Genomic DNA, 13,362 nt, shown 5'->3' with positions numbered 1-13,362 from the left:
TGGGAGGAATGAGATAGGAATGGGATGAGGGAGAAAGAGGAGGGAAGGGGAACATATGCATTCCCTTGCACACTCCAGTAGAGTCTCACTTATCCAACATTCGCTTATCCAAGATTCTGGATTATCCAACATAGTCTGCCTTTTAGTAGTCAATGTTTTTGTAGTCAATCTTTTCAATGCATTGTGATGTTTTGGTGCTAAATTTGTAAATACAGTAATTACTAAATAACATTGCTGTGTATTGAACTGATTTTTCTGTCAAATTTGTTGTAAAACATGATGTTTGGGTGCTTAATTTGTAAAATTATAATGTAATTTGATGTTTAATAGGCTTTTCCTTAATCCCTCCTTATTATCCAACATATTCGCTTATCCAACGTTCTGCCGGCCCGTTTATGTTGGATAAGTGAGACTCTACTGTACCTCATTCAGATAGACAGAAGGGGATGGGACCTAGACCTATACAGTACAACCCTGTCAGAAAACTGCAATCAGTACTCATATCTGTCATAAAGTCCCCGATGAAATCCAAAGCACTGAATCACTGCAGCTAAGGTGATGTCAAACTGCATTAATTTTCCAGCTAGATGTGTTATGGGAGACATTATCAGATCTCTCCCTGATTTGTTTTCAGGTTGGTGCTAAATCCTTATTAGTATAATGTTGCTATGAGAGCATTTCAAAAGTCTCTAGTATCTTATAATGAGACTGGAGCTTAAAGTGAACTGAGGTAGAGAAAACAGGACATGGGGTAGACAACAGGTTGTTCTGTATTGTCCCAGGCAGTCTCAGGGACAGTCCCATGTATAACTCAGAAAAGAAAAGAAAAAAACGATTGCTCACTAACGCCTAATTTGAATGTCTACAAACCAGCCCTATTCTTTTTCATCATAAGGCTCTGATCACATAGACATAACGATTTCACCATCAAGTCAACCCCCACCCAATTTCCCCCACTAAAACATGTTTTGTAGAAGATCTTCCCCACTGAAGATATGGAAAGCTTGCACCTTTCTGGTTATCTTTGAGTTGACTATTACTTAAAACGAGATTTTGGGATTCTTTGTATGGACAACTAACCTATCTTTGTTTTTTTTATTATTTTAGATTGCTTTTAATTGAAAACAGTAGAATGAATTTGTATTTGATCAATTTTTTAAAAAAGTTTGTTGATTTGTATTTATTTTTCTACACATTTCAGTATTTAAATCACTTTAGGAAAATGGCATATTTTGAAAGGTGCGAGCAACATTATTCAATAAAATATTCTCTTTTTAAATCACTCTAATTGGGAGTGTCTGGGAGGCAAATCCCTTGTACATGGAGGACTAATAAATAGTGTGCAGAGGGATTTAGAGTAGACGTCCAGTATAGTTCTCTCATCCAAAGAAAGCAAAAGATCACTCTTCTTTTCAAAACCTCTTTGATGCCTGAAGGTATGTGGTGTGACTTGTACAAAATCAGCAAGAGAAGATTCATAGATACCAGCAGCAACTCTCCTCCAAAAATTATACCCCTTTATTTCTCAAAGTCCTCAAAAGACAAAAGGCTTATTCCACCTTTTGCCTTCCCATACCTTGTAACTGTAATGAGCCCCTTGGACTCTATGGCCTTTAGGCAGCAATTTGAGAGAGGTGAAATTTACAATAGCAAGAGCTATTACAGTAGTAGTGAAGTAGAAAGTGGTGATGACTGTAATGAGTTAATTTTGTTTTGGAGGCACAATCAAGATTTTACTGTGAGAAAAACTTGAATTTGCAGGCATATGCTCATTTTGTATGATTTCAGCTGCTCCTGCCAGTCTTAGTAAGAAACAGACTGCCAAGCAAGAGATTTGATGTTCCATTCACAAGCATTGGAGATACCAACGCAACCGTCATCTGGCTCCCGTTTGGATCTATTCCACACACTTCCTATCTTTTGCTCAAGGAAATCTGCTTTTGAAAAAGAAGGCCGAAGTTCTCAAAGGAGAGAGTCACAGAATCATAGAATGGGAAGAAACTCAGTCTGCCATGCAGGAACACAGAGCATTCCTATTATATGACTATCCAGCCTCTGTTCAAAAACCTCCAGAGGAAGAGACTCCACCATATTCCTATGTCAAATGTCATGTTCAAAAACCAAATTTCAGACAAATTTCATACAAACTGCACTAAACACAAAAATTTAGCTGTGAACCAAACTGGGGAGAAAGTCAGTAGGGCAGTGGAAGCTTACAAGGTACATGGCCAGGGACCCAATCTATGTAACATTTTATTAGTGAATTTTAATTTTTGTTTCACTAGTGTGTCTCTAGTTATATGTATTTTAGTAGTGTTGTGTTTATCCATACTATACCCCACCTTGAGCCACAAGGAGAGGCAGACAATAAAAAATGTATTATTGTCATCATCATGAAATCAAATGCTAAAATCAGGCAATATGTGTGGAGATTACGGTAGGCCATTTGCTTTAGTTGGGGTTAGGGACCTAGAACCCCTGCAAAAATGGAAAAACCATGAGGGAGAAAGGCTAAAAGTTGACTATTGAGTTACAATGATGGACATCTCCTAGAGAGATCATATTAATCAAATCAGCAGAAGTTATATCTGGAAATGTGGAGGATCAAATGTACTTAGGGCAACATGATGCTCCTAGAACACCAAGAAGAGCTTTGTCTGGAGACCAGAGACCCTTCTTTGGGTAGCATGTCTGGTTTTTAAGCTAGCTTTTGCTGCTTTGTCTCTGTTGGTTAATGGCAAAAGAAGAAAACAAGCTACGAGAGAAAACTCATCAACCAGAGCTGGGTCAAACAAGATGAACATTTCTTTAGACTGCTTCACGTACACTATGATGTGCTATCTACCCAAACAGGTAAAACAACCTACCATGTCTAGGAAAATATCCTACTGCCGTCCCTTCCCAACTAACCATCATTCAATCACCTGTATATTTACCCAAGTTTAGAGACTGCTGCTTCAAAAACAGCAAAACCCTTGTGCTGTTATCAAACAGTGTGGCTCCCATTTTCCCCTCAGTGTGAACTCAACTGAATGAAAATGTGTAAAGCTGCCCTTAGCAGTGCCGAAAATTATCGTCCTGCATCTTTTCTTGCCATAAACAGCATTACTTGATGCTAATAACCATTCCGCATTACACAGCACTTAGAGCAAGTGGAGTCTGGGATAAAGCCAGGGCTAAGAAGCTCTGGCAACTCATCTCTTGCCGGGATTAGGGCAGCCGGATTGCCACCCAGTTTGTGCAATAAAAAACCACGGCAAAAAGGTCAGCGTACACTCACTGCAGAAATCCACTTGAGAGCTGTCCCGAAGCACAAGCATGTACTCATGCACTGGTGTTTTAGTACATTCCCTGTCTGCCTACTCATGGGATAATTATATATCATTCCCCAATGTTCTCAATAGGATCTCTTGCTCGTATGATGTACAAGAGGTGCCTGCGAAAGTGCAAACTGCTCCAGGGAATTGGGATGTAAAGCAAATCTATTTCAGGGAGGTCTGGCTGCCCGACTCACCTTCAAAGGAAAGTATTATAAGAATGAGACTCAACAAACTAGCCTTTTGAGTTGGTAAAAGCTCCAAGGAAACTAGAATAACACAGAAAACAGACAAGAAAGTAAATGCAAACTGCTAAGAGCATATAACTATATTTGTAGCTGTGTTCTAATCCGAATTACATTAATACAGATGTAGAGGAAAGATTAAGGCTAAATGCCCTAAAGGCACCAAATCTCATTTTATCTTGGAAGCTAAGCAGGATCAGCTGTGGTTAGTACTTTGATGAGAGACCATCAAAAATACCAGACACTGAAGCCTATAAGTCAAAGGAAGGAACTGGCAAAACCACAAGCAAAGCACTCCCGACAGATGGCCATTCAGCCTCTGTTTATAAACTTCCAAAAAAATTAAAAGACACCACACTACAAGGAAGCATATTCCAGTCTCAAGCAGCTCTGTCAGGAAGTTCTTCCTAATGAATCTCTTTTTCTGCAATTTAAATCCATTGCTCCATGTCCCAGCTCCAGAGCAGCAGAAAGCAAGCTAGCCCACTCCTCAATATAACATCCTTTCAAATATTAAAACATGGCTATCATGTTCCACCTTCTTTTCTCCAAGCCTTTGATCATTTTGGTCACCCTTCTCTGGACACTTTCTAGCTTGTCAATTCCAACATCCAGAATTGGACACAGTATTCCAGGTGATACGTAACCAAAGCAGGTCAGAGTGTGGCTATTACCTTCCATGATCTATTCTAGACAGTATATATCTACTGATGCAGACTAGAATTGCACTGGCTTTTTCAGCTGTCACATCACACTGTTGACTCATGTTCAGCTTGTGGTCTACTAAGATTCCTAGATCCCTTTCACATCCACTGTTTCAAGACAGGTGTCACCCATCCTGTATCTGCCTAAGTAAAGTGCCTACCGTACATTTATACAATACACAAGCAGTCTTCAAGTTCCCAAATACTAGACATCCCACACAAAACAAGACACCTGAGAATCCTATCTGTCCATGATGCTCAGACCATTAGAAAAAGGAATGCAGTTTTCTTCTTAGAAAGGTCACCTGCTGACCATGGCCGCTACGTATTCGTTTATAGGGATCACACACATGCAGGGCAAGGGGTGGTGCAATATTAATACAGAGCTGGGAAGTCAAAAGTGTCCCAGTGATTACGCACAAGAAGTGTAAGAGCTTCATCTCCAAGGTGGTCTCTTTTCCTCTACCCAAGATCCAGACAGTCATAATTAAAAACAAATGGTAAGAGGGAAAAGAAAGGAGAATGAATGCTACACAACACTACACACATCACCATTCTCTCCATCTGAAAGTCAGGACTTCCCTAATTTCCTCCACATTTTAAAACAGTCCAGCTGGCTCCCTGTCATGAAGATGCAGACTTTTCCTAGAACATAATGTTTTTAAACTAAAGAACCTATTCTCTGCGTATATAGTACTCAGCACAAATACCTCTTCATCTCCTTTAAAATAAAAACTCACGTTGCCTTCAACTGGCACAATGGCTATACACTCCAAATTGTGAGCTACCCACTTCCTCATTCAATAATCTGCCATTCTGATGACCTTGGTTGGAGTGTTTCCTTTTGCAGACTTCACAGAAAGACAATTCCCTTCTTGGTGTTCAAAAACAAATTGAATCATGAGAAACCACACAGTACTAGATCAGTACTCTCATCTCAATAACATACCGTCCTCCACTGCATAATAGGCACCATTGTATAATAGTCACACACTCCTTTTTGGTATTTAGAGTTTCCTCACACAATAGCTGCACCCTTGATTTAGGCAGCCTCTCCGCTATAGATGCCCATCTGCTCACCCGTCCACACACCTGCCCAAAGTCCCACTCGTCCACACATGCATTCTCACACGCACTCACTCCCACAACCCTCCATCCTCCGCCCACCTCTTCTAGAAACACCACTTCTGAATGAGTGAGTGTGTGGGCGAGCAAGTTTTTGGGCAGGCGAGTGGATGGACGGACAGACAAATGGGTAAGTGGATATGTGAGTGAATGAAGGAGGTTAGTGGGTCTTCCGGCGGGCGGGTGGACGGATAGACAGAAGACAGGCATCCAAGTGTGTGGATGAGTGAGTGAAGCAGTGGGCAGGTAGGTTTAAGGGCAGGTGGATGTCCAAGTGAGTGAATTGCCTTTGTTAAAAGGGGCCAGCAAGCAGCAATGATCTTAAGAGTGGGGTAGAAATACATCCTTATGCCACTCGCCCCATCCTTATGTTGGGAGGAGAGCCTGAGGAATGCATGCAGCGGCTGAGAGCTCTCCAGATGCCTTCCAGCTACCACATGCCTTCCTTCCCCAACAATGCAGTGGACCACTGCTTCCTTATGCCCAGAGGACAGAAAAAATCAGGAGGGCAAGCATAAGCACCCAGAGGGGCCTGTTTGCCCATGCCTGTTCTAGAGGCTAGTTGAAGGCTTCTTTCAAAATGCAGTAGACCCTAAGTATCTGAAAGGATCCTGACCCAGATATCAAAATCCATGATTGTTCAAGTCTCAGTAGTGTAGTACAATGATGTCCCTTATATAAAATGGCAAAATCAATGTTTGCTTTTTGGATTTTTAACGTATTTCCAACCCACAGCTGATTGGATCTCAGGATGCAGAATCTGTGAATATGTAGGGTTGACTGAGCATCAAGAGATACATTTCTTCCACCAGCCTTTACTTTTCTTATTATTTCCAACTTGGTGGCCAACCTTCTAGAGCAGTGGTTCTCAACCTGTGGGTCCCCAGGTGTTTTGACCTACAATTCCCAGAAATCCCAGCAAGTTCACCAGCTGTTAGGACTTCTGGCAGTTGAAGGCCAAAACATCTGGGGACCCACAGGTTGAGAACCACTTTGCTTCTTTGGCATGCTAGGTTACCTGGTTAAATAGGTTATCTGCTTTCCCCATTATTACTGCTTTGCTGTTGTTGGATGCTCAGTAAGGAAACAGCTGCTGTTTGCCTTGCCTGCTGTGGGCAGGCACATACATAGTAGAAGTAAAAACCTGCTCTTTCCTGGCTTATGCTTTATTTCATTGCTTACTACAGACATGCTGCTGTAACCTGTCATCAACATTCGGTGTTTTTCCAGCCTTCCTTCACCATCTTTCCAATACTGATGCTAAAAAAATGCTTCCAGTCAGGCAGAGGTCAAGTAAAAATGAGGTGCCAGGGGTATAAACAGATTATGCAAAAAAGGAGCTAAACATAGGAGATGGCAAGAGCTTGCCTGCTAGAGAGAGTAAATCCTTAAGCATACAATCAGAGTCATGAACCTGATGCTTTTTGACTCTAAAGGAGCAAAAAGGTCAGTTCAGTCTCTGATTTGCAGGACTGAGAGCCTTTCCAGTTTTATGGGGGCAGGGGATATTGTGCGAGTAAATTTTTAAAAGTTGGCTATGATATATGGATAGCAAACTAGCCATTACTGCAAGTACTTATGCACAAATTGAACTCATATATAAGTCGAGGGCAGGTTTGGGGGCCAAAATTATGGATTTTCATAATGACCCATTGATAAGTTAAGGAGAGAGAGGAGAAAGTACCAGTGTTGTCTCAGGGGTCCAGCTACTCCTTGTCATCATCACCATTTTCCCATTGAGGCGTTAAAAATGTAAGAAGTAGTGCCAATGTTAAAGAGAAGGGTAGGTGATCTTTATGGATCTCCCATGAAGGACTATGCTTAAACCACTCTACACAAAGAAGAGAATGGTTCCTTTTTTATGAGTTCAGGCACCGTATTCACACTGACTTGATCAATCAGCCTCAAGTTTATGTTGATTTTTTGACTAAAATGTCTAAATTTATATATCTGTGTACAGGTTACTGAAGTTCAATTTTTTCTCACTTTTTTAAACTGAAAGTTTTTAAAGTGTTTCTGCTAGAGAAGACCATACATTAAGGAATGTTACTATAGGTACAATACATGATTCTGAACATTGCTTTATTATTGATCTTATAGTATTATGTTTAAGTTGTAAAGAATGTGAGTGTGTGTGTACATATATATATAGAGAGAGAGGGACAGGGTAGAGAGAGAGACAAAAATATACATCTGTTCTTACATTTATTTATTTATTTATTTAAATATGTATTTATTTATTTATTGCATTTATATACTGCTTTTCTCACCGGGGGGGGGGGGGCTTAAATAGGTTCACAGCATAATCAATGGCAAAATTCAATGCCTCGCAAATGTACACATCAAATATCAAAACAACATATAACAATAGAATAAAAACCACTAAAACCGTAAAACTGTGATAGCACAGAAGATATTGGAATCTGAAGCAAGCCCAAAGCCAAAGTAGTCAAAGGTTGTATTAAAGACCTGGTCAACTTCCTGCAGGAAGGATACACTTGGCACAGATCCACCTGGCAAAATCCTGGAACAAAAGCCAAAGATGTTTCTGTATGCTGTAATTTTTTTTTTTTTTGGGGGGGGGGGGGGAGGACAGCAGAAGAGACAAACAAACAGATCCCCTGTTTCATATGTTTATTTGAACTAGAGTCGATGATGTATTGCAAGGTCTCTTTACCTTTAAAACTGCATTTATAGGAGCAAAATAAAGAATTTTATAATCACCAATGCCCCTTCCTTTTTCTTTAAAAGCCAAAAAAGCCAATTTTTTCATTGGAAAAAAATCCCAGAAGGATCCAGCAAAGAAATAACTCATAGTCAGAAAAAGGAAGAAAAGAAAAAAAAGTTTTTTTACATAAACTTGTGTATGTGTTGCCCAACATATGCATTATGCTATTATATCCTTTGTGCAGAATAATCCTTATGTTAACTGACTGCTTTCAAGTGCTGTTCTTGGGAAATCTTTCCACAGTCTATGATAACTATCTTATAGGACAACTTACATTTTAAGTGTTTCACAACACTGACGAAACCAAGTGGCATAAAAATGTCAAGCAAAAATTAAGAGCCTGACATTAAAATTTTATCCTGCCTTGCAGTACTTTTAGCAACATTTCCCAACTTTGGTGTGAAGAGAAGAGTTTTAAATTCACTTCCACTTGCTTGGCACATCAAGGTAAATCCTACCAGTCCTACTGTCATTTCTGCATTTTTATTGCAGACAACGACTAATTGTCCTTCTGCTGCAATGTAAAGAACCAAGTGACTGAAACCAAGGCAAACTCTTTTCCACCTTACACTAGAAAAATAAAGCAAGGCCTAAGGATTATCCTACTAAAGGTGCTGCCTTGCCTGTGTATACAGTCAGCTCTTCGCATTCACTCTGGTTAGGGACATAAGACTTCTGTGATAGTGAAAAACTGCTAATAAAAATATGTTCAAAACCTCAGGTTTAAAAAATGTGGCAGTTTTTAAAATGGGAGAACACTTCTCTGGGAATTTCGAGGTCTTCCAGCACAACATTATGACCACCTGTGAGTCTCCAGATGTTTTAGCCTTCAACTCCCAGAAATCCTTAACAGCTGATAAACTGGCTGGGATTTCTGGGAGTTGTACGCCAGAACACCTGGGGACCCACAGGTTGAGAACCACTGCACTAGAGGGACCTAAAGGTTCCTATATGTCTATGACCAAAATCCAGCAGAAGTTGATCACAGAGTCGCATGGAGGACCTAGAGAGAGAACTTTAATCAAATCCACAAAATCTTGAAGTGCCAGCAAACGTTGAAGTGCCAACTGTACTTGAGTCTCCCCAGCATACTCTACAGAAAAGTAGGTATCAAAGTTCCTTTAAGCCTTTCTCACACATCCCTTGCTCTTCTGCCACTAAAACATAGGCAGATGTGACAAATGTATCTTAAGCAAGAGCCATCTAAGCAGTCTTTCTCTACTGAGCCATGGACTTGTTAACATGTCCAGGTTTATGGCAATTGGTATACTTGCATACAAAACAAAGCTAATGAAGGAGCTGTGTGAAATAACTTTCATAACTGTGAGTCACTCCTTGCTTATGTTAAGCCTCTAACCTTTCTCTCTCTAACACAGATTCACACAAATTAGCCTAATTATTTAAACTCTTCCAATAGGAATGAATGTAGGTATTTTAACAGACCATACTAAAGAAAAGTTACTGGAACATGTAAAAGCTGGATGTAAATTAGTGTGTTCACTTTTCCAAACAATTGCCAATATTTAAGGCACTTTGATGTATTCTCCACCTTTAAAATATCTCACATGCATAGTTCTTCAACCAAACTCAGAGAAAATGAACAAAGTAAAATGAGAGGGGAAGCATATGTTTTCCAGCAAACACGACTTTTGAAGAATATCTCATAGAAAAAAATAGCGTGCAGAATGACAGTGTTAAATTCACACTCCATATATGAACAAATTGCCCACTTTACCTCTAAAAATGGAAGAATGAGTAACAAGTAAAAGGTGGAAGCTTCCTTAGTAAACAATGAAATAAAATACTCAAAATGAACACAACACCACTGAACAAGTCAACTACAAAGAATCCACTGAGAATTATATTGGAAGGTGGAAAAAATAAAGTGTTTTTCCAAGTTCCTAGTGCGGTCTAATCCTAAAATTGTATCCTACAAATGTTCTGGCCCAAAAAAATAGTTTGACATTGATAAAGATTCACAGAAATAACAATCTAAAACATCAGCAGGACTTGGCATTGGGGAATGTGGTCCCAGGGAATGCTGTTTCTAGACTACTAACACATAGACTTTTGTTCTTAAGAACAAACAGGAGGAAGGAATTTGCAATCCCCTGACCATCCTAGCAGTGATATCAAATATTTTCCCAAAAAAAGGGACATAAGTTTTCAACTGACAGTGCCTGGAATGAAAAACAAAATACTGAGAGTTTGAAAAAGAACTCCCTAGTTTCCATTTACTTTCAATGGAAACCAGGGAGTTCTCTTTCAAACACCCTGTATAACGGAGCAGTTCCCAATACATTGTAATCAAATTTGGCATATCTGCTTAAGACCCCAAAGCTCCTTCAAAAAAGTTGGAACAATTGAACACTAAGGAAAATCACTGCAAGTGTTATTTGTTAGCATGAATGCAAACATTGGCAGCATGAATCAAAGACCTACCTCACCCCTTAAGAGGGTTCCTATGATGGAATAATGCTCAAAGCAGCTTTGATATTTTCTTACATAATCATAAACTGGTACAAGAGGGAGGAAATGCACATGGTTATGAAGACCGAGCACAAATGTGTTAGGAAGATGCAAATGATATTAGCACATGCAAGTCTACACTGGAGGTACAATAAATATTTGCAAACATTCTTGAGTAAAAGTGTGTTGATAGGTTGAGACAACTCATCAAAAATAAAATTGTTAATGAGATGTCATGAGATGTTTTTTTCATTCCATGTAAGAATGAAAACAGCAATCCATCATAGTTCTAGATTTTTAAAATTAAAAATGTTACTATACAGCATTTATTCGATTACAAAACAAATGGTATTTTCGCTGAAATTTTTTGTAATACAAACAATTAAAAATGTGCAAAAATTATTTGTTTTGCCCAATGACAAGGAAACTTAAGAAATGTTTTATTGTTGTGCGTGAGAAAGGCATAAACAAAGATTTCTATCCCCAATCCAAACAGTTTCTCTTAAGTAAGTGGGGAAGATGCTATCTTTGACAACCCTATGAAATGAAAATCACAGAAGGATTAGCATTTTTGTTCAGTCAAAAATACACAACTGAACATAATCCCTCCAAGATTCAGCTTTACAACTGAATAAAAGGATAATTCTCAGAACTGATGAGCACCATAAATCAAAACATGCAGTTTCATGCAGAAAAGTTCAACCTCATTATAAATACACGGGTTCTTTCAAATTGTGCAGGCCAAGCTACTTGGTTTGCAAGGCACTACAAAAAACTCCAATGGAAAAATAGATAAAAACAAACTAAGCTTTAGTACTAGGTTAACGAGCATTTCCCCTATACTCTCATCTGCTTCCCTCTCCTCAAACAATGACTTCTGGTGCTATAGGAAACTATATTCCGCCTCCAAACCAAGGCTGTAAATCAGAGTCTGAACTGATTTCACAAGCCTGATTTTCAGTCAAACTATGGTTTATGCAAACCACAGTCTGCCCGCTCAAATATCAATGTATACTGTGGTTGACTGATAAATGACAAATAAGAAATTGATGTGTGAATAATGAATTTCTCACCACCAATATTTATCCCTCTGTGGGAACCTGTGCCCACTCAAACCTCCCAGCGTCAGCACAAAAGCAAAATGAACAGGAAAACTACCATAATTCTTGAGAACATAAGTATAGTATACTCCTTCCCTGTTTTCTGCATGGAAGTGGAACCCACATAATAAATTTAGTTCACAGCTGAAATACTCTGTTAAATTACTGTAATGTGATATACTGCACAGTGGCTGAGCTGTCATACTGCAGCACCATCTAGTGTTCAGGATATCATATTACATAACCCAAGCAATTCTCATTCCCCAAAAAACAACTACCAATTGTTCTGCATCCAACACCCATGGCTTGAAAATATTTTTGAAAATTCCAAAAAACAAGACTTGATTCTACCATTTTATATAAGGGACACCACTTTACTATGCCGTTGTATATAATGAAGGTTGACCATCCACTGATTTTAGTATCTATTCTACAGGGATCCTGAAGTCAAACCCCAACAGATACCAAGGCCAACTGCAACATGTATTTTTGCAGCCTCTGGTACATATCTCTTGCAACACACTTCATCTCTCTTCTTCCAGGAAACCACTGTCAACTAGAAAGCTTAAGAGAGCTTTCACTGTAAGCAGCTATCAAAAACATATGGAAATTCAGGAACAGAACAAATAATAAATAACCCAGGACTTCCTTCATGGCCATCTTCTAAAGGAATGGATTCTGAGGATTACAAAGTTGTATTTGTTTGAGACCTAGGTATCACCTCCTAGGTGACTTACAAGTGATACTTCTTCTTTAAGTAATGTTATTAGTTCCTGAGCATACAAGTAAAACCTTTGTTAATTAATTGCCTCAGCTGATCACAGCTACAGAACAAGCTCCTTAATAATATGGAGCAAAAGATGACTGCAGCTGCTGCTTGGGTCTGTCTCTACAAAGATCCGTTTGAAGCAGGTGTGTTCCAGAATTGTATAAGAAGACTGTAATTCACTTTGGAACAAGCAGAAGGAGCTTACTACACAAATGGTAAAAACAAAGAAAATGCTGTAACCAGTGGAGCGGGAAGATGTGGCTAGATCTTAATGCCATAATAGCACCTAAATAACAAAACAAGAGAGAAAAGGCCATTTATTATGCCACTGTCTTTACCTCCCTTCTACCTGCTGAAAGGTAAAACCAGAATATTATTTGCTATAGCAAGTAAGATTTGAATGAGCAAAGAGCACAATAGCTACATGCTAGTTCTGAGATTGTAAAGACAGAGGTGCCATCTGCAGGCAAAAAGCTAGAAAGTCCAGCCTTAAAGACAAACACCTGGCAGCCAAAACATGTTGAACACCTTTAAATCGCCATTGCTTTAGCTGAGTATCTTTATATATCCACTGAACATCTTACCTGTTTGTTGGGGTGTTAAAGCTGAAAGAAAGCAGCTGATTCCAGAATGGGTCATTCTCTGAGATTGCCTCTCGTCCTGATAATTTTTTTAAGTATTCATTTTCCGGAAGCTCATTAATGCTGCTGCTTGCTGCTCCCATCTCGTTATTATCTGGTCTGTTCTCTTTAAGATTTCATGTCTATGAAGAGAAGTCTACAAAACAAATGGGTGGGGGATTAAAACAGCATTACATTTTGCGTCAAAATATACCCAAAATTATACCAAAGAGGATGGACAGACAAATTTAATGCTTCAAACCACCTGAGAAAAGCAAAACTAGG

At 39.1% G+C, this 13,362-nt stretch overlaps 1 protein-coding gene across 4 annotated transcripts in view; it reads right to left on the bottom strand.

The window, feature by feature from the left end:
- The window catches only part of dym (dymeclin), a 191,032-nt gene that overhangs the window by 154,924 nt on the left and 22,746 nt on the right, over nt 1-13,362 (bottom strand). For all 4 annotated transcript variants that reach the window (XM_008102762.3, XM_008102761.3, XM_062972565.1 and 1 more), the window contains exon 3: nt 13,042-13,234. In XM_008102762.3, coding sequence (XP_008100969.1) covers nt 13,042-13,181 — 140 coding nt within the window. In that variant the 5' untranslated portion in view covers nt 13,182-13,234. The remainder of the gene's footprint in view (nt 1-13,041; nt 13,235-13,362) is intronic.

Source organism: Anolis carolinensis, chromosome 2 (genome assembly GCF_035594765.1).
Source record: "Anolis carolinensis isolate JA03-04 chromosome 2, rAnoCar3.1.pri, whole genome shotgun sequence".
NCBI lineage: Eukaryota > Metazoa > Chordata > Lepidosauria > Squamata > Dactyloidae > Anolis > Anolis carolinensis.
The sequence above is the reverse complement of the archived record's forward strand: the minus strand, read 5'-3'. Positions and strand labels throughout refer to the sequence as shown.